This window comes from Candoia aspera, chromosome 1 (assembly GCF_035149785.1).
Source record: "Candoia aspera isolate rCanAsp1 chromosome 1, rCanAsp1.hap2, whole genome shotgun sequence".
NCBI lineage: Eukaryota > Metazoa > Chordata > Lepidosauria > Squamata > Boidae > Candoia > Candoia aspera.
The window spans coordinates 226,925,438-226,950,131 of NC_086153.1; the positions used below are offsets into that span (position 1 = coordinate 226,925,438).

A 24,694-nucleotide genomic window follows, 5' to 3' on the forward strand; every position below is an offset into this window, starting at 1 on the left:
GAAAAGGAACTTCTCACTGCTTGCCAGCTGATGGCTGAGCTGTACTATGTGAAAGCCGGAGAAGTGCTTCAGTACTTTGCCTTCTGCACAAGACCACAGTGGAGAACACTGGCATGTCTCACTTGCACATCCTTTCATAGCTGTTTCCACATCACACCAAAAGGAGACATTAAGTACATCACACAAGTCAACTATTCTACCCTGCCCAAATTTCTGGAATCTTATACAGAGAAGGAAATATTTTGCTCTACATTATTCTGGCTTTATTATTGTTCTCCCAATCCTTTTGTTCTTGGAAATAAAGTTGTTATTCCTACTCTTCTGATGTCACTCCACGCTCCAAGGAATTCTGAGGCACTGCAGTCCCATTGATAGGCAGCCAATGGGCATTTTCAAGGAGATTCATAACTGGTTACGTGCAGAACAGAGAAAGACTCTGGTGGCTGGAATTTTGCTCTATAATGTAATGCTGCTTCAAAGTGGCAGCCCTGCAGCAGGGATCCAAAGAACCTGACCACCCAAAAGACTCTTTGGACAAAATGTAAGAGTGATAATGTTTTAGGTACAACTATGAAACCAAGTCTGGAGCTATGAAACCCTAGTTTCATGTGAACATGTGGAAACATTAAGAGATGAATTAACACTAGAGAAAGCTCCTCCAAGCTGAACAGAAGAAGGAAACAAGGGAGTGGAAAGTATCCATCTACCAAAATCTTTCCCACAGGTGCCCGGTAGAAGCCACAATAACATCATGATTCAGCTAATGCGAATTATGTAATTTGTAACTGTTGCATCATGATGCAAATTATGCACACTATTTGATTTGTGTCCTTGTGATGTTGTGACACATGTGATGCTTACCTGGCCCCTCCCAAGGACAACCACAGTCTTTCTAAAAAAAAGAACATCACAGTCTTTCTAAAAAAAAAAAAAGAACATTAAATAGTTGAATAACGGCAAGGAATCCTAAAGCATTCAGGACGACAAAGAGTAGGTTCTACTGCCTCTACTAATCTTTTTGATTTCTATACATATGTATTTAGGAACCTATCCCATTTATTCCTAGATCCCATAGCTTGTTCTGTAGAATGTATCAAGAGCCTACATTTTTCAAAAAGTACAACAACACAGTACATTGCCAGAGTCATCCAACTATGCCTCTCTTGGCAGGGAAATTCAGATTTCTTTGAAAGCACAAGCCCCTGTGCCGAAGACAGCATCTGAGGTCAGAGTGACTATGAATTGGATCTCAAGAGAACTAATTACATGTTACATGCAAATATATAAGACCCAAAGTATTGAAAAAGACTTTATTGTTATTGCTGCTGTTGTTGTTATTGTTGTTGTGATAATTACTATTCTTATTTCATCAGCTTCAATAATAGGTTTAAGCTACCATTTTATCTCCTCAGTCCCTGCAAGCTATTTCTGAAGCTAGCCTGATGAACCTAAAACCCTGAGAACAATCCCATCATGAGCCAATCAGGGCTTTCTCCAACCAGTGCAAAAAATACAGTCTGTGCTCCCTGTGCTACAGCAGCTTCTAGAATAACAAAAATCCTTTCAGCCCTCTTCTCCCCCAGGTCCATACCAAAAGAGGCAAAATAAATTGCTAGCTCCCCACTCCCATCTTTTGCTATGTACTTTTGTTTGGCCATTTGAAAAAAAAAATAGAGTTGGTGCTGTGAGCAGAATGCTGTTAAGATTCCCAAAATGTCCTTCTTCCTAATACAGATTCCAAACGAATGCTGCAATGCTGCATGGCATCTTCATATCACAGCCAGGCATTTTTCCCAAAGAGTGGCAACCATGGCTGTAAGTTCAGTGCAGGGCTTCTATGAATGCATGGTAAAGTATAAAGTGCAGGGGTTTGCTTGTGCCCAAGGGCTGGGAGGCAGGATAAGGCAAGAGCTGGAGGTAGACAGCTTATATAAACAGGGATTGTGAAACTTTGCAGAAGGATTAAAAAAAGATTTGCTGATAAGGCTACCTGTGAAACTTACTAGAGAGCTTCAAGGGAGACTTGAGTTCCCACAAATGGGAAAACAGCCTGTTCCAAGCTTTGGCGGGGTCTGAGCAGTGCCAGTAAGAGAACAAATATGTGCCACAGCCAAGCACAGAAAATCAGGTTAGCTGCCCAAGGGAATGATAGCGTGGGATGAGAGCAAGGTGCTCTCAGTCCAGGAATGGCTCTTTCCATTGCTCACCACATCATTTCTTCACCCTCAGTAGTTCAGCTGGTGAGGGCTCGATTCCAGGGGCAAGAAAGAAGCTTCTATAATGAAGGAAAGATGTGTTAAATAGCAAAAAAAGGGGGGAGGGGGGAACCGCACCAATTTTTTGTCTAAGCATACAGCATGAGGGATTATGTGGACATCTTACGTTTTACCAAAAAGGCAATGATGCAGAAACAATGCCAAAAATCCTTCAATGCATCCATTTTGAAACTGCAGGGTATGCGCACACAACATTTGTCATGATTTTCTACTGCACGTTATCAGCAAACAAATACTAGTCAAGGGGCACTTTTTTTCTGAGGGATCCAGCACAACAGAAAAAGTTCACTGCTGCTTCGTTTGCAAGCCATAAAATTGTTTCACATCTACTTTCAATTTCTCCTTTACATTAGCCAGAAGCAGATTCCTGGTATCCAACCAATTCAGTCCATCCAGATAAACCAAGGTTGGAAGGAGAAGAACGACACACTCCTGAGCCTTGAGAGAAGGCGATTGCTTTCCTCATTTGGTCAGAAGGGGAAATGATGGGATGTAAATGATCAAAAACAAGTAAACAGGAGAGCAAACTGTACATTATTTAACATGAAAGTGAAACGGTGGAACTAATGGCAGCAGATGTCAGCAAAGGCACAAAAGATTCAAAGGATCTGTCACTTTAGGTTACTGGGAGCAAGACTTGTAAGCAACGCAAATCCTGAGATTTGCAAGATGCAGATCAGCTCCACATTAAAAAATATATTAATGTCTTTTTTCCCGGCCCCAGTAAGAGCTGTTAATGTAGCTGTCAGTTTCTAACATGCACATATACACCCAAAGGAGGTGGCCTCAGCCATCTGGGGCATGGTTTTTTATTCAATCAAGAAGCGGGGAGCCAGTTTGCTCCCCAAGAACCAGGCAATGTGTCTGCAAAGAAGCAGCAGTAGATGCGTCACCGTACTGTCAGTACACACCACAAAACTAAACCTACAAGAAACAGTGCAGAAGCCTTGCTCTTCCGTCATCCAGAGATAACTGATTCCTTTTTATCTTAAGTTCTCAGGCTATGAAATATATCCTGTGGCAGTGAGTTCCAGCAATTAAGAAAGCCCAGTGGAAGGGCATTGTTTCTTCCAATTAGCATCTGAAGCTCCTGCCTGTCTACATCAATCTATTTCAACGTATTATTGCCCAACCCATCTGACATGACTTTCCAACTGGGAAGGAATTTGGTATGTCCTGATACCTGATGAAGAGCTACTGCACTACATTAGCTTATGTGACATATCACACCTCCCTCCAAGTCTCTCTGTTCTACCTCAGGTAGAGATTATTACATGCAAATATGTAACAAAATCCCAAAGCTGCCAGAGTTCCCCAAAACTGGCACAAGCAGATTCCCACCTGATGAGATAATAGGATTTTGATTTATGGACAGACTGACTACTAGACAATTGTGGCGGACACCAGGGGCCAGGAATCCTGAAAAGCATGTTGGACTATCTAGCAAGGCGCATCTCAGGCTCTTATGCAATGTGCCAGTCAATACACACTGGCTTTACTTTAAATGTCAGCAGTGAAGCCAATTTAGTGGCCTGCTAGAACCACTGAAATGGAGCAGAGCTTATAACACAGCTGAGGAGCTGGCACAGAAAAAGAATATTATCTTTAAATAGCTTCAATGAGCATGTCAGAGAAATACAGGTTATTGATCTTGCACACTCAGCCCTCCCAAGCATAAAGAATCATACACTTAGACAGATTAGGTTAGGATAAGTAAAAGAATTCTTACTGACTTTATTGTTGCTTCTGTTATATCCATCTTGGTGGAAAAGTTGGAGTTCCTTTGTTCTTCTTTTCTTTCTAAATACTTAGTTTGCCCTAAACCCTCAGCCCTATTTTGCTGCCAAGGGCTGTGTAAAAGAAAGGGGCAAATCCTTCATCAAGGCCCAAGCATACGGCCCTGATGAATGGAGAGCAGAGCAGCATGCTTGCTTCTCCCCAGGTGGAAGAAGGGGAATGAGAGAGAGAGGAAGTGGGAGTGGCAACAAACAGCTTCCTCAGAGTTGCACTGTGGGACAACTCAATTTACATGCTAATTCACATGCTAATGAGGCATACTGGATTTGCCAGGACTTCCAACAAGCAGATCTTCCCTGAGTTTATATTTCTGTTTTTGTCTCAGCAGTAGCAGTACCTGGCTGACCTTGTCTGAGTGGTACTGGCAGACTGAGACTGGTTAACACTTGGATGGGAAACTACCAGGAAATCCCATGACAGAGGCTAGATTGGGAAACTGGAGAAATATCCCAGAAGAAGGGAATGGCAAATCATTTCTATACTGTTGCCAGGAAAACTATGCAGACAAGTCTATGAAGTCATTAGGAACTGAGGTAAGCTTGAAGGAGTCTTTACTTTTTCATACAAATTTTAAAAAACAATGATTGGACATTGGATTCTCACTTCAACAACAACAACAACAACAGGCAAGACAGTTGTTAGCCCACCATTTCAGCAGATCCAACTTGTACTGGCTGAAGCTTCCATTTACTTTTATCTGAATTTTTAATTTAACCTGCTGATCTTTGGAATCTGCTCTTATTTTGTCACTGCTTTATGGTAAAATCGTTTATTTTGATGTGAATATTTTCATTATTTTAGTTTTTATTATTCTGAACTATTTTTAATATGGACTTCTTGGATCCTCCTTCCCTGGGCATTTTTTTTCTGGAAAGGCAGAAATAAATGTACCAAATATAGGCGATCTGGGGAAAACTTAACACAATTACAACCTTGTTTGATAATTCTAAGAGAAGTTGCTGAATTCTAGAACAAATTCCAATCTCACAACTTCTTGGATGAGTCCTCTGCTTGATCTGTAAGCAGCTTAGCACCTTCTCAAAAGTTACAGGTAGTCCTCGACTTACAACCATTCATTTAGTGATTGTTCAAAGTTACGACGGCACTGGAAAAAAATGACTTGTGATCAGTCCTCGCACTTTCAACCGTCACTGCGTCTGCCTTCTGACAAGCAAAACCAATGGGGAAGATGGATTCATTTAACCACTTGATTTGCTTAACGACCATGCCAAAAACGGTCATGAAATCAGGCACAGTCAGGTGATGCCTCATTTAACAACTGCAACGCTTAGCAATTGAAGTTCCAGTCCCAATTGTGCTTGTAAGTCGAAGACTACCTTTACAGACTTTTGCGTTGCTGGAGACTTCACAGGGCCTCTGGGAAGGAGGCAAGTTCTCACCTTTGCTGAAGATGATGCTTTCATAGGGGATTTTATTCTTGGTCTCCAGGCTAGAGCAGTTCCAGCGCTGATCCCGGAACTGGTGCTGGCACTCATGGATGGCAATCTGGATGCCCTGAATGGCAGACGCTGTCACATCAGGATTCCGTATGCAGACCTCTAATTGCCGCCGTGTCAGACCAGGCAGGTTCATGCAGACAGTGTTTGCGTTAAGCACAGGCTCCAGGGGCAGCTTCAGGCCCAGGATTTCATTAGAGAAGGAGCTGGGGAAAAAGCAGACCATCAGCAACGCCATCACCACATTCTAGGAGCACTTTACTTCTAAACACCTCATCCATCCATCCATCCATCCATCCATCCCCAAAGATTTTAAAAAGTCAACAGAGAGAGCACAGGTGAAGATTTTGACATGATGCCTACAGCTATGACATTTGCTGGAGCTAACTTTAAGAGCCGTGAGAGTCACCCACACACTTTCGACATCCTGTCGTCATCAAGGTTAGGTAATTTCTTTTCCTAACGAAATATGACTTTACAAAAATTCCAGGTTCTATTCTACGTATAAACATGTAACCATTACAGTTATTTCAGTTGTTGGAGAAATTAAATCTGCCTTTTGCCTTGTGATCCTTCTAGCAGTCTTCTGCTTGCTTCCTTCTAGAATATTTTTTATTTAGGAACAGTCCTCCTGAAGCCAAACCTGCAGAGGCTTCAGTGGCAGCAGAAGCATCAAAATAGGTAAAGAAGTTGCATCTTGTGAAGGACCATCATCTGGCTGTTCACTTATTGGCTGGGATCTCTAACCTCTAAATTTAGAGCCTCCAGGTTTAGAAACAGAGAGACAGCTGGAACATCTGAAGATTAGGGGAGCTTTATAAATCCTTTTGCTCTCTAACTTTGGCCACTGGGAGCTGAAAAGCTAAAAACAGCTGGGAACAAGCCTCTCCAAGGTACTAACATCTGGCTGTTGTGGCAGGCATTATTTCTTTTCTTCTGTGGCCAAGAGATTCAGAAACAGTGCAGCTGAAGTATTAGGAGGCATTTCCTAACCCTAATTCAAAACATGCTCTTGCGTGGCAGAGGATTGCTATGTATACTCAGTCTGCTCTCCATCCAGAAACAGTAGTGATATAATCAGAGTTGACAGCACAGCTTACTAGTTCACAAGTACCCACAGAAGGAAAGTATGCCATGCACCTCTGCAGCACTGTTTTCTTATATTTAGATAAAAATCAGAAAAAACCCATTATGCAAATAAGTCTTTTGGCGCACAGATCATATATAATTGAATATAGTACCTAACTCCACCTAATTACTGTTCTAAAGGTCCATTGATAGGCCCCATCAGGGTCATGGAATCCAACCTTCAATACTACAGTACTGTAATTGCAGCATCTACTGTTCTAACACCTAAATGACAATGTGTCACATGTAGTAAAATAAAGCTTGCTAGTCAGTAGGTTACCTTATATGAAGAACATATTACACTAAACTCTCAGTTAAGGGACCGCAGTTTAGATACAATGGGCAATTTTTTCATTCATTCATTCATATTCCACACCATTTAACAGATTTCTATCTGATAAATCAAGGGTTTGGTATTTAATTGCTTTACTCAGAATGATCCCTTTATGTCAATTACGTAAGTACACAAATCATGTAAACTTACACAAATGATATAAATTTGGATTTAATGGGCATCCCTCCTCTAAAATGGTCTGTTAAATCAAGATTTTTTAGTATAATTGTTTGGCGTTTCTCAACTCCAAACTGTCTTTTTCAGCAATCCTTTGCAGAGAAAAAATTGAATGGGCATAATTTGGGGCTGGAACTTGCTTGGCAGGTATGAAAAGAGGTATTTGCCCCATCGTTGTGCACTCCGAGTCATTTTCACCTAAAGCAGCATATCCAGTTTTGATACCACACTTGAAGAAAAATGAAGGGAAGGAGAAAAGAAGGGAATGGAAAGGAGATGATCAGGTGATGAGAAACTTAAGTCATATGAAAGGCATTCAAGCAAATGGGAATGTTTAGCCTTGTTTGATAAGACTGTGGGAGAATACTTGAAAGTGATGGAGTTTTTAAAGGTTAATAAAAGAACTTCAGGCAGCAAACAGCAATCTTGCAGAGTGGAAGCATGGACCAAAAAAAAAAAAAGGAACTTGCACATTAAGCTTAATTATGTTCAGAAATAAATTCAGTCTTCACACTGTAGTTAGATGAAGAAAAATAGAGATAGCTTACTTTTATTCAGTAGATCTGGATACAGGTAGGTTCATAGCAGAAAGCACTTAATCATCACTGATTCTCTGTAGACACTTTCTAAAGTGCGAGAGTTGCATCCTGCAGCAGCTTCTGCTTACAGGTCTGCCAGAAAGGTAATGGAGATTGTTAATCCCCAAGCCCAAGGAGGAGGAGGAAGTGGAAATCAGGTGACCCATGTGACTTCCCACAAACACAATAGAGATGCTTTGCTAGAGAGACCCCCTTATGCTTATGAGACAATGCTGAGTTGACCCCTGATAATTCCAACGGAAAGGATATCATACAGAAAGTACTGTAGTCAAGATGGGTTTTCCATTGTTCCAGGGAGCAGGACATAGAATGATAGATTTCAGTTACAGGAAGGCAAATTCCAATTGTAGGGGCCTGACCTTTCTGACAGTAAATGTAGTATGACAGTAGATCTAAGTATTCAGAGAGGTGATGGGTTCCCTGCTACTGGAATTGTTCAAGCAGAGGCTACATAGCAATCTGATGGGAATGATTTCATTTGGATTCCCATATAAACTTAAGGTTGTATTCAGAGGTTTAAATGGTCTTCTCCATTTGTAATATAGGAGAAAATATATTCTGCCATGGCTCTTTTCTCAAGTTAGAACTGATATACATATGGAAGCCACTAAAAACATGAAAATTTCCTCTCCCCCCTTTAAAAAGTGTTACCAAATTATCACACAACAATCAGCTTTGTAGTTTCAACTGGATCTTTGTCTGTGATTTGCAGAATAGAAAGGCCCATCCATGCTCTTGTGTCTAAATATCCCCAGCCTTCCCATAATCATACCATCTGTAAGTGACTAGACCAGGTGAACAGAGAAAGAGAGAGACCCAGGTTAATAGTCAAGAAGGCTCTAATTACACAGTACAGTGTTCCCTTTGGCATTTTAAAAATCAGGAGTTCCAAGCCTCTAATAACTCAATTTGAGGAGATGCAAAGGTGGCTGTACCTCCTTAATACCAGTGCTTCATCAAAGGCAGAGGCATGAAATAGTGTCTCCTCTCTCATCGGATCATAGGTTCACCATCTTTTGACATCAACAGGTCTGTTCCTCCAACCCCTCCTTTGAAAATGCCCATCATTTTGTATTTGACTATTACGAGCTTTGTATTTCAGCAATGTCACCAGCCATGCATTGCTGCCCAAATGGGGCTTGTTAAAGGGGGGTGGGGCTTGATTATTTGTCTGTATGAGCCCAAAGTTGCAAATAGAGAGGCAGAGAAGGAAACGAGGGAGATAAAATGCACAGGACTCAACACATAACTAGTGGGCTTCATTTGGTTGATTGATCACAACTTGTGTAGGTCTCTGACTAATACAGCCACCCACATCCTATATAACACAACATATGGCAGCTCCCAGGCTGATTTGGGGTCACATTTCTAACCATGTGGCAGATGCATAGCAAGCTGGTGAGTCCTTGTTACTTAAGAAAATGAGTGACAATTCCAGATTCCTGTGGAGCATTTTCCTACACACTGCTACCATTCTAAATGTACAGGTACCAGCCACAACACAGGACTACATTTCATGGTTGTAAAGGAGGGAGCCTTCGACCAACGAGGAATGTCCTTATACTAAATGTTTGCTTTCTATGCAACATGACCTTATCTACTGGTTCAAACTGGCAGCTGTATCAACCTCTAGCTCCAGAAGTCCCATATCTCATTATAATTTCAGTGGTTGTCAGGCTCAACAGCATCTTATAACAACTTCGAGTAATTGTGTCTACCATACAGCTCCCCACATATAAAAGTCATATGAACCCAGAGTCAATTTCATGGCAACACCCTAAAGTCTGCCAACTACTATCCAAAGAGTATCTCAGTCTGCTCTTTCATATAACAACAGCTTGAACCACAGAGGCCATCAGCAGATCAATAGTTTCATGGTATGAAGATAAGCATCATGGCTTGCAAATGCCTGCAGCTCCAACTATGGTTAAGGATAACAAGCCTACATTAACTGAGAATTGCATTGAGGTATCCCACTCTTCGACCTTAGGAGAGCTGGGGGTGGCGGCATCTATCCAACTTGGTGATATGGGAACCACAGCCCATTCACAATGCAGCAACGATCACCCTCAAGCCCTTCAATCTCATTCTCAAGTCCCATCTTTAAGCTTGCTGAAGCTAGATCCTTTTACAGCACGAGTGTGCAATTTTTGTTGGACCAACGACCAGACCAGCCTTTGAACAGCATGTCAGGGGCCACTCTACAAAAACGGGTAGGGCTGCATGAAGATTAAAAGAGGGAGAAGATAAACCTTAAATATTGACACGTTATTTTAACTTTCAACATCCACACACAGAACAATCTCCTTCTCCTCACATCTCAACTGATCTCCAAACAAAGTAAAAAATATGACCCCCACTGCCCATATTATCATTTGAACAGGAGAAGCTGACAGATGTAAGATGGTCGTATGGAAGTTTATTGCTACTGGACAACAAAAGATGAGGACATAAAGGGACATGCCTGATCCTTTGACATGTTATATGCAGCTCCTGGGCCATGGGTTCTGTTCTGCATCTGTACTTTAGGATATCAGAAATTAATTTCAGTCTACTACACCCTAGGAATCAACATACATGGCAAGTCATACTTTTAATAACATTCATGTTGGAGAGGATTCTGAAAATGAGGGAAAAACAAACAGATGTGGGAAAGCTTGCAATGGTACAGCAGCCCACCTAGAGCAAATATGTTGGTAATCTACCAGGAGATCAGTTGAAAACATCCTGTTTCCTACTGGTACTTATAGGGGACAATTCCATCTGGACTACAGACAACAAAGAACAGGACTGATCCTATGCTGTGAGACAGAATTCTGTGAAAAGTAAAGACACAGAGAGAGTACTGAATACTACAGGGAGTCCTCACTTAACAACCATTTGTTTAGTAACAGTTCAAACTTATGACAGTGCTAAAAAAAGGACTTATGACTGGTACTCACACTTACAACTGTCACAGCATCCCCGCGGTACATGATCACGATTTGGGCACTTGGCAACCGGTTCACATCTATGACCATTGCAGCATCCTGTGGTCATGTGATCGCCATTTTTGACCTTCCCAGCCACCTTTTGGCAAGCAAAATGGGGAACCGCATGATTCGCTTAACAACATGGTTTGCTTAATGCCTAGTGATTCACTTAATGACCGCTGCAAAAAAGTTCGTAAAATTGGGTAGATTTGCTTAATGACTGCTTCACTTAGCAACCAAAATTCTGGTCCCAACTGTGGTCGTTAAACAAGGACTACCTGTAGTTCATCTTTTTTGGGACTGGGAAAGAGAAAAATGGGTGGTATCACCTGAATGCTCTGCCAATGTTCGTGCTGCAGCTTTACTCCCCAAATGTGGTGGGGGGGAGTCTGCCACATCTACACAAAGACAAACCCTTTTTCCTATGTATACAGTGGAATTCCATGTATATATAATGACAATTTGCTCTGCTCCATGCACTGAGGCTGGGACTCTGCAAACGAAAAGTGTGCATGAGTACTTCTACAGCAATGGCTGCGGTTGGGATGAAATAAGGTGGCCAGATGCACATTTCATAGCTGTATTAACTACTTTGAATAGCTATAAAGGAAAGACCATTTTAATAGAAGAGAATGTCTGCAACGCAGAGTTGAACTGTGGAGTCCTTGGGGTTCTCTGAGCTTGGTTGTTTGCTTGCAGACCTTTCATGGCCTGACTAGGTAACATCGTCAGTGCACTCATCATGTTCATCATGATCAGTGCATTGATCAATGCACTGATGATGTTACCTAGTCGGGTAACGAAACGTCTGCAAGCAAACAACCAAGCGCGGAGAGCACCAAGGACTCCAAAGACCATTTTGGCAAAAGGCTTTGCATGACAGGTGAACATGCTGGACTTCTCTCATCCGCACTGGTGCATCCATCCAGGCCACTCTAGTGTGCAGTGCCTGGTATCTGGCCTAACAGGGAACCTACCTGACAGAACTTTCCTGCATTGGACCAAATCCTTTCATTTAAGTGGCACAGACTCTTCCTGGGCTGGAAAGGAGCATAAGAGCTGGTTCATTCACAAGGAAGTCATAGCATGATTTGTCTTAGCATATTATCTCAACCAAATCACTGTGGTTTTTAAAACATGGTTAATAACATGTAGACCCAGCCAAATTTGGTTTATTCAACAAGTCATGGTTAAACAAGGTATGCCTCAATGCAATATATGAATCAGGCTAAAAGTAATTAAGTAATACTTCTGTTTCACTTAAGTATTCCTATTTCAGCAACAAAGATTTCCTTGACCATGACGCATTCCTGGGCTTTGGTTTTGTCTTCTGGCTTGCCTTCTACATCATATTCTGAAGCTGCCTCTTGGTTAGCCCGTCAAGGTCCTGCTGTTGGAGTCTGATTACATCTTCTTAAAGTCCACTCAGATTGCAGCCCATAACTCAGCCCTGACCAAGAAGCACTGGAGACAGGAACAGCAGTCAGACTTAGCAGCAAGTGAGGTCTCTCTTGCCTGCTTACCAGTGTGGTGTGCTCTGTCCGGACATTTCCAGTTGTAGGAATAAATTAGACATTTGTGTCTGGAGTTCCAGAGTGAAATACCCATAAGGTTCTGGGTTGAGAAATGTTACATGAATTCTGGAGACACTTCGTTGTGTGCAAAGATTCCTCTCTCCAAAGTTATTTTCACCAGTCTTCTCTTGCCCACAGCTCCACCAGTTGGAGCCATTCTGCTTCTATATCTTTCATGCCAATGATGTAATTTGTATAATAGGGCTTCTGCCAAGTTTTATGAGCCATCAGCCAGATAACCAATATATAGGATTGCTCTGGAATCTGCCCCTACATGTACAGTGGTATGAAACAACATACCGGGTTTTTTTGGTCCCTCTGTTCCACATCATTATTGATTGTTCAACACTGTCTTAGTTATGTGGGTGAAAATATCCTCCATGCTGTTGATTTATTTATTTATTTATTTTCTATCCTGCCTTTATTATTTTCATAAATAATTCCCTATTACTCCTTCCTCCTCCTATTTTCCCCACAACAGCAACCCTGTGAGGTGGGTTGGGCTGAGAGAGAGTGACTGGCCCAAGGTCACCCAGCCAGCTTTCAGGCCTATGGCGAGACTAGAACTCACAGTCTCCTGGTTTCTAGCCCGTTGCCTTAACCACTAGGCCAAACTGGCTACCAGTTTATCATAGCTGTGGTAGTTCCACAATATAGGAAACAGAAAAGCTAACATGAGGTTGGCAAATTCAAGTTGTTCAAAAGTTTTATCAAGTTTTATTTTCTTTTACACACTGATAAAACAAGCCTGCTGCCACAGTCAAGGTTTAGCATATACCTAGCTACTGCAGCATAACTTAAGAAGACCATGGGCCAAGCTGCCCAGAAAAATAAACATGGCAGTGGCTGCCTTAATGCATCTCCAGGGACTACAAACACAATATTCCCCACCCTCATGGCTTATAAAAATGGTATGCAGTCACAAATCTGCTACGTACCACCCCAATATACCCAAATAAAATGCTAAATTCTTATTACCACTCAACAGACACCATGTACACAAGATCACGTCCTTGTTAACTAACTAACAAGCAAACAAGCATCTGTACTCAGGCAGGCATTAGTGCAAATTAGAATCTTCCTGCATTCATTAAAAGAAAAGGCAACTTCTTCCCATTGAAATTGTGAAAATGGTGAGAAAATTACTGGCTAACTGGCAATCAGTCCAAACCCTAGCATACCTAGGTAAGGTAAAGGTTTCCCTTGACGTAAAGTCCAGTCGTGTCTGACTCTAGGGGGCGGTGCTCATCTCCGTTTCAAAGCCTTGGAGCCGGCGTTGTCCATAGGACACTTCCAGGTCATGTGGCCAGCATGACGACTCAGAACGCCGTTACCTTCCCGCCGAAGCGGTACCTATTGATCTACTCACATTTGCATGTTTTCGAACTGCTGGGACGAGCAACGGGAGCTCACCCCGCCGCGCGGTTTCGAACCGCCGACCTTCCGATCGGCAGCTCAGCGGTTTAACCCGCAGCGCCACCGCATACCTAAACAGTTCAATTATTTCAGTGGCCTTTATTTGCACCTAAACAGGCTTAAAAATAAGGTGTCTATATGGTATATGCACCCCAAGACACCTCTCTGTAAAACTGCCTGGGTGCCCATTAATCTCAAACTAGCCAGCTGCACTGTACCTTAGCATGTTGTGTGAATTCTGCCCTTGGTTAATTAATGGGTCAGTTTATTGTGCAAACCCAGAAAATTGGATTAAGCAAATAATCCACAGTTCAGTTATCTAAAGGCAAGAGGGTCATGCAAGACAGTTGCAGGGACCTGTTCCAGTTCCATAAGCTATAGCTCCTAATTAGTTGCAGCTTTCCAGTTTTCTGGTCCCATTTATGAATTTCTCTCCACATTAACGACACAGGGCAGACAATGTAAACATTGAAGTGGCATATTGGTGTCTACAGTCCCCAGTACAGAAAACAGCCTTTCCAGTTCTGCTAGATCTTCAAAATAAGCCATGGTCTGAGCTTTGGAAATCAGCAACATCATCTGAATATTAAGTTACTGTTAAAAAGTCAGAGATGGAAGTTGTTCAACATTTGACAACCAGATCCAGGAACAGAACATAGCTCAGAAAGGCTATTACTTGATAAAATTATGAGTTATTTTGTTCTACAGTAAATGATAGTAGTTTAGATGTAGAACCAGAATGCTGGGAATTCATCCCATCTGTCATGAGCACTGATGGTGAGCAGGAGGGGGCCCCTATCCAGGGGGGAAAACGCATGCGTAGTAGCGAGAATTTGAGCTGTCATTCAGAGAGACACAGAACAGACCCGCCTTGACTTTTGGGGTTTATCTGTCTGGGTTTTCCCACGCTTCTTCAGTTTGTTAGGATTTTCTGTCTAATGTAGCAGTAATAAAACACTAGAGACTTATTCCTCGTCTCGGCGTGGTTCCTGCTTGTTAGGACACCATCTCTGTAAAGAGTCCAGTACACAGTATATGATGTAGTACAAGTAACACTGGTGCTAATATTTACTAAAGGCAAACACAATAATCTACAAAATGAGAATGGTACAGCTAATCACGCGTGTATGAGGTTCACACATTGTGACATGCCACCATCAGGCTGGTTGATTTTGGCTAATCATGATGTAAAGAACCAAACTACTGTGGCTTATTCCATAAGCCATAATTAAAACAAATCATGGCTCATCATTTAATACCCCACATAGTCACAGAGTCTGATGTTGACTGTATACATGCATATGTAGACTTTCCATATGCCCAAATGATGAACCTACAAAAATTATTTTCTCACTCAGTTCTACCACAATGTCTCTCTATACTATCCATACAACTATATACCCCAGTACTAATTAGGACACACACTGTTATGTATCTAAGGCCAAAAATTTGTATCTACAATCCAGAAGTAGGCAATGTAGGTCTCTGCCAGTCTCTGTGGTCTGCCTGACTCAGATTTAAGGGGAGAGGGGTTGTAGAGAGATGAACTTAAGACCGGTTAGGACCAACTTTTTCCCCAGGTATTTGAGTCCAGTTGAGTGGAGTCCCCTTTTGGTTGTTTTCATGGTTGTGTCTTGTCACCATTTTATGTCATATGTGGGATATCTTTTCAAATTATGTGGTTCTCTTGATTATTGATTTTCTGTTGCATGCTGCCCAAAGTCACACAGTTTGAGTTGAGTAGCCCACAAACTATCCAGCATGAACAGGTATTTCTCCTTCCCTCCTCCCCTCTGGATTTTCAGTGCTGCCCAAGACAAGGTTTTAAAAAGCCCCAACTTCTTCTTAATTGGAGAGTGGGTCCCATAAAACTAATAAAATATCACCCAGTAAGGCAAAAACAAAACTAAGTCTTTGTATCTGCGGTCTGTATCAGCTCAAGAAAACCCTAACAGGGGTAAAGATTATTCTGCTTTTGAAAAGTTTAAAAGTTGCAGATCACACCACCAGCCTTTAAGGTTGTTTTTATCATATTAATGCCTCCAGGCCCTCATAGACTCCATGGGCATTCACAGAAAATCAAAATGGTGGTTATGCCTGCCCACCTCCTCCCCTACAAAGACAAAAGTAAGCAAGCTGGGATGATAGAAGCCTACAGAGGGTGGCTAGGAGCAAACTTACCCACTTTACCTTCTGGTAAATGGGTATTTTGTGAATAGACACTCCCGCCATATTGTAAATGGGCCCAAAGCAGGCTCTCAAAAAAGTCTATGCATTCAACATTATTTTCATAAAGCATTTACAGACTACTGACTATGTCCATCTAAGAAGCTGAATCACAAGCAGCCAACCCTATTTTAGCCTAGCATGTTGAGCAAACCCTAAAATGTTGGTTTATGGTTTTATGTGTTATGCAAGCTAATAAAATTGGGTTTGATAAAAATGGTTACATCATCTATGGGTGAACATGCAACGTGAACACAGCTACGGCAGCCTTTCCAAAAACGGCCATACTTCTTGGGGCATTCTGGAAATTGGTCCATGCATCTGGAAGATGTCAAGGTTGGGGGAGGCTGGTGAAACTTAATGCTACTCCATGTATTTCTCAACCATGTTTTCTAGGCCTTCAAGAAGGACAGTGGTGATAGAGATATCACAGTGGGACCCAGAAGTAGTCTAGATGAGACACAGGGTAAGGCACTGAAATGATAATTAAGTCTTTAAAGGATAGTGTGTTGTGCCCAATCTGGTGCTTGGGGTAAAGAATAGTACAGTAATAGAAAATCTGTACAATTATAACAAAAAAAGTGACTTGGGTTCTTTGACAGAGGCTACTGCATGGACTGCACAGTGTGAATGCATGAGAACCACTTAGAAATTCATCCCTTGTTAATGCAGCACAGTTCCTCCCCTCCCTTCCCAGACAGAATATGATGAAATTTGTCAGAAAGGCAGTTTTTATTATCCATTAAACAAAATCTATTATATTTACCTGGGATGGGGTAGCGATGACCAAAAGAGGCTGGGTTAAATTCTGACAGACTGCCCTAACCAAATAGACTGTGTCTAAAGCAAGTTTTAAAGCAAGTTTTAAGAAATAAGTCTGGATTCTTTTTTCACTTACCCCATTTTGCAGACAAATCTCGTGGGTCACCCAGTTTGACCAGAACTGCTGTCCTCCTGCTACCACCCAGAGAACCCACATGCAATTACATCCCAACTTTACAGCTCCCTGGGGAAGTCAGCACCTGCCTGATAAAAATCCCTCAACCCCTCCTTGTATCTGCCACCCAACCACAGGAACACCAACTCCCATGTACAAACACCTTTGGTCTGACCTGAGAAGGCTAAGCAAGAGAGGCCCAAACCCCACAGCACTGGGGAGGAGAACAGAAGGGCTCAAAGAATGGGCATACGATGTCTGTATTTGGTTGACCTGCCCTCCTGCCCCTCCCCACTCCATAGCACTACATGAGTTGAAACACGATTTCACCAGGAATGGCCGCGGGTCACAAGTGGTGGTTGATGCTGCTTTAATTAATGCAAGTTCCAACAATAATAAATTATGGGGAGGGGGGGTAAAGAGAAAAGCAACTCAGAAACAGAACTATTAAAACAGGGCAAGCTCGGAGAGAAGGAGGAATCCTTTATTAACCCTTCCCTTCCCTGGCTTCAATGCTGAAGTTTTCAAGCAAGGAAAACTGCAGCCAAGAAACAAAGCACTGGCCATGATTACAAGTCATAACAAAGGTGTATCCCATTTCTTCTGATGACTGCTATTCAGATAAATTACCTCCTTCCAATTCCCACATCATCAAATTAATTCAATTAATTAAACTACTTATAGTAGCAGACAAGATAGTAGCTTCCTCTGCACACTCTCAACAACATGTTCTTGCTTTATTTTATCATCTATATTTACATGAAATGAGTACTGAATCAAATTATCAGCGTCGATGGGCTTTAATGGAAAATTATTACATACCTCTGTTAAGATCTCGGCAAGATCTTGGCAATTACTCCAGTCAACATATTCCAAAGAAGGATTTCATTTTCCACGCAGTTGGATAGATTGGGGTCCTACTGGAGCATAGACTATGTTTTGACACTGAGTCTCATGGCTCGTTAACTTCATGAGAAAACTCTACTTTAAAAATAGGTGGCAAGATGTTTTAGTGTTGCATTGTGGGACAAACTCATTTTACATGCTAATGAGGCATGCCGGATTTGCCAGGACCTCCAACAGGAACAGGGGGACAATGGGAAGGAAAATACGCCCAGAGAAGTCTGTTTCAGGCAATCACAAGCCTGGTTATTGAATTCTAGTCCTTGGTCTGTCTTGCTTGACAAGAGTACAGCACTGTCTGGAACAGTTACTTTAGATCAGTTACTTTGTAATGATGATTTTTAAGGATGTTCAACCACTACAGACAGAATTCTATTTGCCTAATATGCATCAGTGGCAATCAATAAGCATGTTTTGCTTTCTCAATACGACCAGCCATTGACCTCTGCAAGGAGGCTCCTCCCAACATCCAGATGGCTCCAACCCTGCTGATATTTCAGACAGCCTTGAAGACCTGGCTCTGCACCCAGGCCTTTGACAAGGGTGATTAAGGCTCCATTCTGGGCAATGCAGATTTACTTCAGCTGTTGTCCAGTTTGTGACATCTTTTGTTCTTTGTTTTTATCACTGTATTATTTTATTGTTCCGTGTGTTTTGAACTCTGAACTACCCAGAGATGCTGGATCAGGCGGTATAAAAAATTAATTAATAAATAAGTGTAAGATGTTTTTAATTTTGCATTGATTGAGATGCAATCAAACCAATTTCAAAACTCTTATCAGAAACTGAAAAATATCTTTAAACTTGAAATTACCGATATTTATGACTTACGGTACAAATAGTTGGAATGTACAATAATCGAATATCAATTGATGCAAGTTTTAAAAAATAGTTTGCTTCTTTAGACTTGAAGTTGGAATTAATTCATCAAAAGATTTTATTCCAAGTTTATCAGACTCCTCAAAGAATGTATGAAAAATGCACTGTAGGTTTTAACTGCTGGCGAGGTAAGAGGTTTGAGGGTTCATTAATTCATATAATTTGATCATGTTCAGTTCTGGTTTCCTTTTGGAATATATTATAACATATCATTAATCATGGGTAAATGTTTTCAAGTTAAAGATGTTAATGTTCTCTTGAATTATATTCCAAAATTGAAGAATCTGACTGTTTTTGAAGAATACTGGTTATATTTTGGGAATAGCTAAAAGGATCATATTGAGAAACTGGACAAAGACTAGATTCAAGAAATGTGTAATTTAGCCATTTTTGAAAAGGCTCTTTTTTCTACTAATGAAAAAAATGCCACAATACATTTCCCTTTAGCACTGATTTCTCATTATCTTACAAGCATAGATGTTTGGGTAATTTTGAAATATTATTATTAAATTATAAATGAATATATATTTACTTCAATTTAATATGTTAATTTTTAGGGTTTTTTCTTTATTTTGTTTTGGTATTACGACTTCATAACTAATTAGTTGGATGTGTGTATATTATTGTTTCTTTTTTAATTTGTTTCTGTATATTGGTTTCTCTGTATTTTTTTAAAATTGCAATAAAATTATTTTTACAATGTGGGGAAGGGGATCTCTTAAAGAAGAATATCTATTTCATCCAAATCGGATTGTATGCATGTGTATTTCGTGCAGGCATATTTTACATATTTTCCTCATGCATAAAACTAGGAACAGGATTTCATGCATCTGCAGAAGCACATAATGTACAGCCAGGTTTAATCAACTGCATATAAAATTTGCTAAACTGGAATCAATTAAACTGAGGGTTTATTGTGCCCATGACAAAAAGATGTCCTATTCCTAAAGCCTTGAGTGAAATACTAGCATCTGGTAAAGTGGTCATCTCGTCTAGAGTGAGTAGATTGATTGTACAGGAGTTTTCCCAAATATGCTGGAATACAGTTCCTGTCATCTCCAGTCTGTGTACCCATTGGAGAATGCAATATAACAACAAGCCTTAGCATGAGTCGGCAGCAACTGAATACAATGAAAGGCTGTAACTTATTCAAGAGGGACTGAATAAGAAAAAAGGAGGAACAATTGCACCGTATATTAAAAAAATAGCCCATCTGCACAGAAATCCAAGGGAATTAACTGGGTTAACTTGGAATTAATTTGAGAGAATCTGGATTAAAATCAGTGGAAAAAGGAATAACAGCAGTATTGTTACTGGGTGTTCACTACTAACCATCACCCAAGAAGAAGATATGGATCATACTTTCCAAAATCAAATTGCAGATCTTTTAAGGTGGCATGAAGTAGCAATGTTGGGGGGGGGTGCTTTAATTATACGGACACTATTAGAAAACAAACTTTGGACACATGTTTCTTAGCATAAATTTCTGTCTTTTGTTGCTTATAACTGTCTCATTCAGAGAATGAAGGGAAGGCACAAAGGGATCAACTACCCTTGACTTGATCATGACCAGGACAGGTAGGCAAACTAGAAGTTGTGGGAAAGTGTTGCATAGTGCTGGAATTCTTCATATTAAGATATGGATAGGCAACCTCTGATTGGCCAAGGGTCACAAGTCAGCTTTCCAATCATCTAGGAAACCACAGGAAGCTATCCAGCAATGTCTCGAAGGAGCACGAATGAATGTTTTTGACATGCTATTTGGGGAAGGTTAGGGAGGGAAATGGAAATGAACATACCTGAATACTCCTTAACCCTCTCCCAAGCCCCCAGAACTATAGAGATGGTGTCAGGAAAGGAGGAGAAATCTCAAACCAAGCTACTAAGTCAACATGGCAGAATGATAACTGGTAACAAATAAAAAGTAGAACTCAACTCCTGTCTTAGTCTTCTCTGAGAAAGAAATGCCTTCCATCAGCAGGATTCCCACTCAACACTGATAGAAATGAAGTCAGGGAATATTTACTGACCTTGAATGAGTTCAGATCTCCAGACCAAATGGATTCTACCTTAGAATCTGAAGGAATGTGCTGATCACTTGACCAACCTCTATTATCTCTGAGAAATCCTGACGAATGGGTGAAATATCAGATAACTGGCACAGGGCAAATCTTGCCCATATCTTCAAAACAGGGAAAAAGAAGGATCCAAGGAACTACAGATCAACTACAGACTGGGAACTATTATATTTTAACTGGGTAGTTTCCTTAGCAGATTGTGGGAATGTGGTGGACATAATGACTTCAGCAACACTATCTGACATGTCATTCTGATTAGCAAACTAATTAAGCTGGGGCTGGACGGTATGTCTACAGTTGGCTTGAAAACTATTGACTCCTCAATCATTCCTCATTAAAGTGTAGTTAGGTATCAAAGACGTGTCGTGGGTGTTGCTCCTGAATCTCCAACATTTTAATTAATAACTCAGATGGGAAGAATGCTTATCAAATTTGCAGGTGACAAACTAGGCTGAACAACTGATATTCCAGAAGACAAATAAAATTCAGAAATGATCTTCATATATTAGAGAATGGGATTGATGTAGTATATTGAAATTTAATAGAACCAAATGCAAAATTCTTAAGAAAAAGAAGTACAGTGTACAGGTGTAAGACGGGGGACATCAGACTTGTTAATAGCACATACCTAATAAATCTTGGAATTGTAGTTGATTACAAGATGGATCAGCAGTGTGACATGGTTGTTAAAAAAGGCAAATACAGCATTAAGCTGCTCCAGCAAAAGTTTCCAAATCACAAGAAACAATAGTTCCACTACATTGGTCAGACCCTACCTTAAATTGCAGCTATCTGTCTAGAAGATAAGGAATCCCTTGTCTGATTCTCTGTAAACAAAAGAATATGAATGATCTTAACTTCCTGAATTGAGGAAGACTACATGGCCCTTTCCTCTAAACCCATTCAAAAGTGATGACTAATTTCTTGCACCCACATCCAGGAGCTAGAAAGACAGTTACATTGCATATTTACAAAAAGGGAAGGGCTCTCATGATCCAGTATGAAAACCCATGCCAAATCCAAAATTCACTTGAAGCCCCAAAGTAACCGGGCCCTGCTTAAGAGAGAGGCACATCTGCTCTTGGAAGTGATCAGCCTCTAGCCCTCAAGCGAGAAACTTGCCCTTCGATGAAATGATTGTGTGTGTTTTATAATATGGTGGCTCTGAACAGACTAGCTTTGCTTCCTATAATGAAAGCACTCCACATGGCATCCTCAAGCCTTTTCCAGACATGATGCTGATCGATTCATTCATAAACTTATCCTCTGCCTCATTAAAAAATAAATAAAATACTTGCAATCCGCTGGCTTTTGAGCAACATAAACAACTCCTGCCCATCCCTACTGTAAAAATGAGTCACAAAGAAGAAAGAAAGGAAGTCAACTACTAATTTCTATGCAGAATGATACAAACCCCAGGACTTAGACACAAGCACACACAGGCCATTTCTCCACTTGACCCCAGACTTTCTCCATAAATTGGAAAGGGTGTTGTTGTCCACCCCCCTGATGATCTGAATATTCCTTATTTCCTCAACTACTAGAGCAGAAAGTTATGGCCACATCCTCATCAGGGCTTCATTGTGAAGAAACATCCTTTGACTAGTGGCAACTTTGACACTTAAATGTATCTTGGGGGACTAACGAATGTTCTAAAACTACAATCATTGAGCATTCTTTATCTTTTTAGATTCCTCCCCATCTTCTGTCTTCCCATTTCCAAAGGCTTGATACAAGTATCACTGTCTTATTTCCTTTTATAATCCATTCCTCATAACCTTCTAAAAATGGTTACAGAGAAGGCATTATTGTACAGGATTGTGACTCAAGGTTACTTAGTAAGCTTCATGCTGTAAATGGAATTTCGACCAGCTCTTCTATTCCCAAATACAAGCACTCAAACTATGTGCCAAAACTCCTCTCTAGTAAGGGAACTGGGTTCTGCAGTAGTTTGACAGAAAATATTTAACATGGGTAGTTGCAGTAATAGTTAAAGCAATGTTAAAGCAATGGTGTTCCCCGTAGTAACATATGGCTGCGAGAGCTGGACCATAAGGAAGGCTGAGAGAAGGAAGATCGATGCTTTTGAACTGTGGTGCTGGAGGAAAATTCTGAGAGTGCCTTGGACTGCAAGAAGATCAAACCAGTCCATCCTACAGGAAATAAAGCCAGACTGCTCACTTGAGGGAACGATATTAAAGGCAAAACTGAAATACTTTGGCCACATAATGAGAAGACAGGACAGCCTGGAGAAGATGCTGATACTGTGGAAAGTGGAAGGCAAAAGGGGCCGACCAAGGGCAAGATGGATGGATGATATTCTAGAGGTGACGGACTCATCCCTGGGGGAGCTGGGGGTGTTGACGACCGACAGGAAGCTCTGGCGTGGGCTGGCCCATGAAGTCACAAAGAGTCAGAAGCGACTAAACGAATAAACAACAACAAGTTGCAGTAAAAGGAATGCCCGCTGAACATCAGGGCCTGCCGAAAGATCACATAAACCAAAACCGTATCTTTTGTTAAGGTGAGGTTTATAACAGAGCCTTATGACAGAACAGGATAAGCCTTGATAAGCCATGGCAAACAGTTCAATGAAGGATATGTACCATGTTCAACAAAGTTGGAAAATAACAAATTTTTAATCAGTTCCTATGCTGCAGAAAGGATAACAGTTTTTGGAAAGACCATCTCAGGTCCACGACCCTTTCAAATGAATGAGTGCAGAAACTCAAAGAATCCTAAAAATTTACCCATTAAAGGACTTTTTTTCCCCTGGCTACAGATGATGATAATCTTTCTCCAAGTTTAAGAACTAAATTGAGCTGCTATATATGTAGAACAAGTGGGAATCAATCTTCCTACTGTCCCTCACTTTGAGTAGGAAAATATGGCTAACGTGTTAGAACAAAACCATTTGGGAGACCAATTTCTTGGTTTCCTCTAACCCCATTTCTAGAAGAAGTGAAGCAAATTCCTAACCCTAGATATTCATAGATGAACTCCAAAATCGACACTGGCAAATGGAGGCTCTTCCCGGGACGCTTTCATGTCAAAGCAAATGCCTCTTGGTGAGAATTTCAAGATTACGGACGGGGCGAGAATAGTCTGCAGAAGGAGATGACAGCCTGGATTACAACGAGCTGGGGGGAGCAGGGGTGAAATAATCCTGATGACTAGAGCCACTCGTAAAAAAGACAAATATGCTTCGACTCTGCATTCCTGGGAGAGTTGTAATTTCAGAAACAGCTCCCAAGTGACATAGCCTCCAGGCCCTAGGGGGCTTACAAGAGCTGCATTAGGAAGGGATGTGTCATTAATCTCCCTTTAGTACAGCCTTTGCTGGGCCAGGGGTGAAAGAATTTGAAGGAGGACACTGCCAAGTCTGGCTATGGGTTAAGGTATCCCCTACTAACCCAAGAAAGGGAACCTGGCAAGGGGGAGGTTCACCAAGGGAAGCCAAAATAAATAAAAGGAGAGGGCATTTCTTACCTTTGGCCCCAGAGGCTGAGAAGAAGCAGGGGGCAGAGCCAAAGAAGCAGCCAGGCTCGTCCCATCCTGGTGATGGAAGTTCTGTTTCCACCAGCTGGTTCCTCTCCTTTAAGTGCCAGCCCGAATAAGATGGGGTGGTGGGTTGTCTCTCCTTCCCTTCTACTGCCGCGTGGCCCTTTGCCCTGCCTTATCACTTCTGGCTACCCTTTTAGGACCTCATCGGTTGCCTCCGATGGAGTTTTTGCTTTGGTTTTTCTGTTTATGTTAATTTGGGGGGTTGTTTTAATTTGACAGCTGTTTCCAAAGATTTGCAAATCCGACCTGTGGTGAGCACCTCGGACCTGCCTTCTCTCCTCTCCACCCCTCTCTTCCTTCTTCACCAGGGTGGCTGGTTTCCGAAGAGGCGTAGGATGTTACTCCTTGCAGAAAAGAGCAACAGGCTCCACGAAGCT

At 41.3% G+C, this 24,694-nt stretch overlaps 1 protein-coding gene across 1 annotated transcript in view; it reads right to left on the reverse strand.

The window, feature by feature from the left end:
* Positions 1–24,434, reverse strand: part of WNT10A (Wnt family member 10A) — a 59,111-nt gene extending 34,677 nt beyond the window's left edge. The window contains exons 1-2 of the mRNA XM_063288909.1: positions 24,243–24,434; positions 5,474–5,736 (exon numbers count right to left, since the gene is read on the reverse strand). Coding sequence (XP_063144979.1) covers positions 5,474–5,736; positions 24,243–24,307 — 328 coding nt within the window. The 5' untranslated portion in view covers positions 24,308–24,434. The remainder of the gene's footprint in view (positions 1–5,473; positions 5,737–24,242) is intronic.
* Between the last annotated feature and the right edge of the window lie 260 nt (positions 24,435–24,694).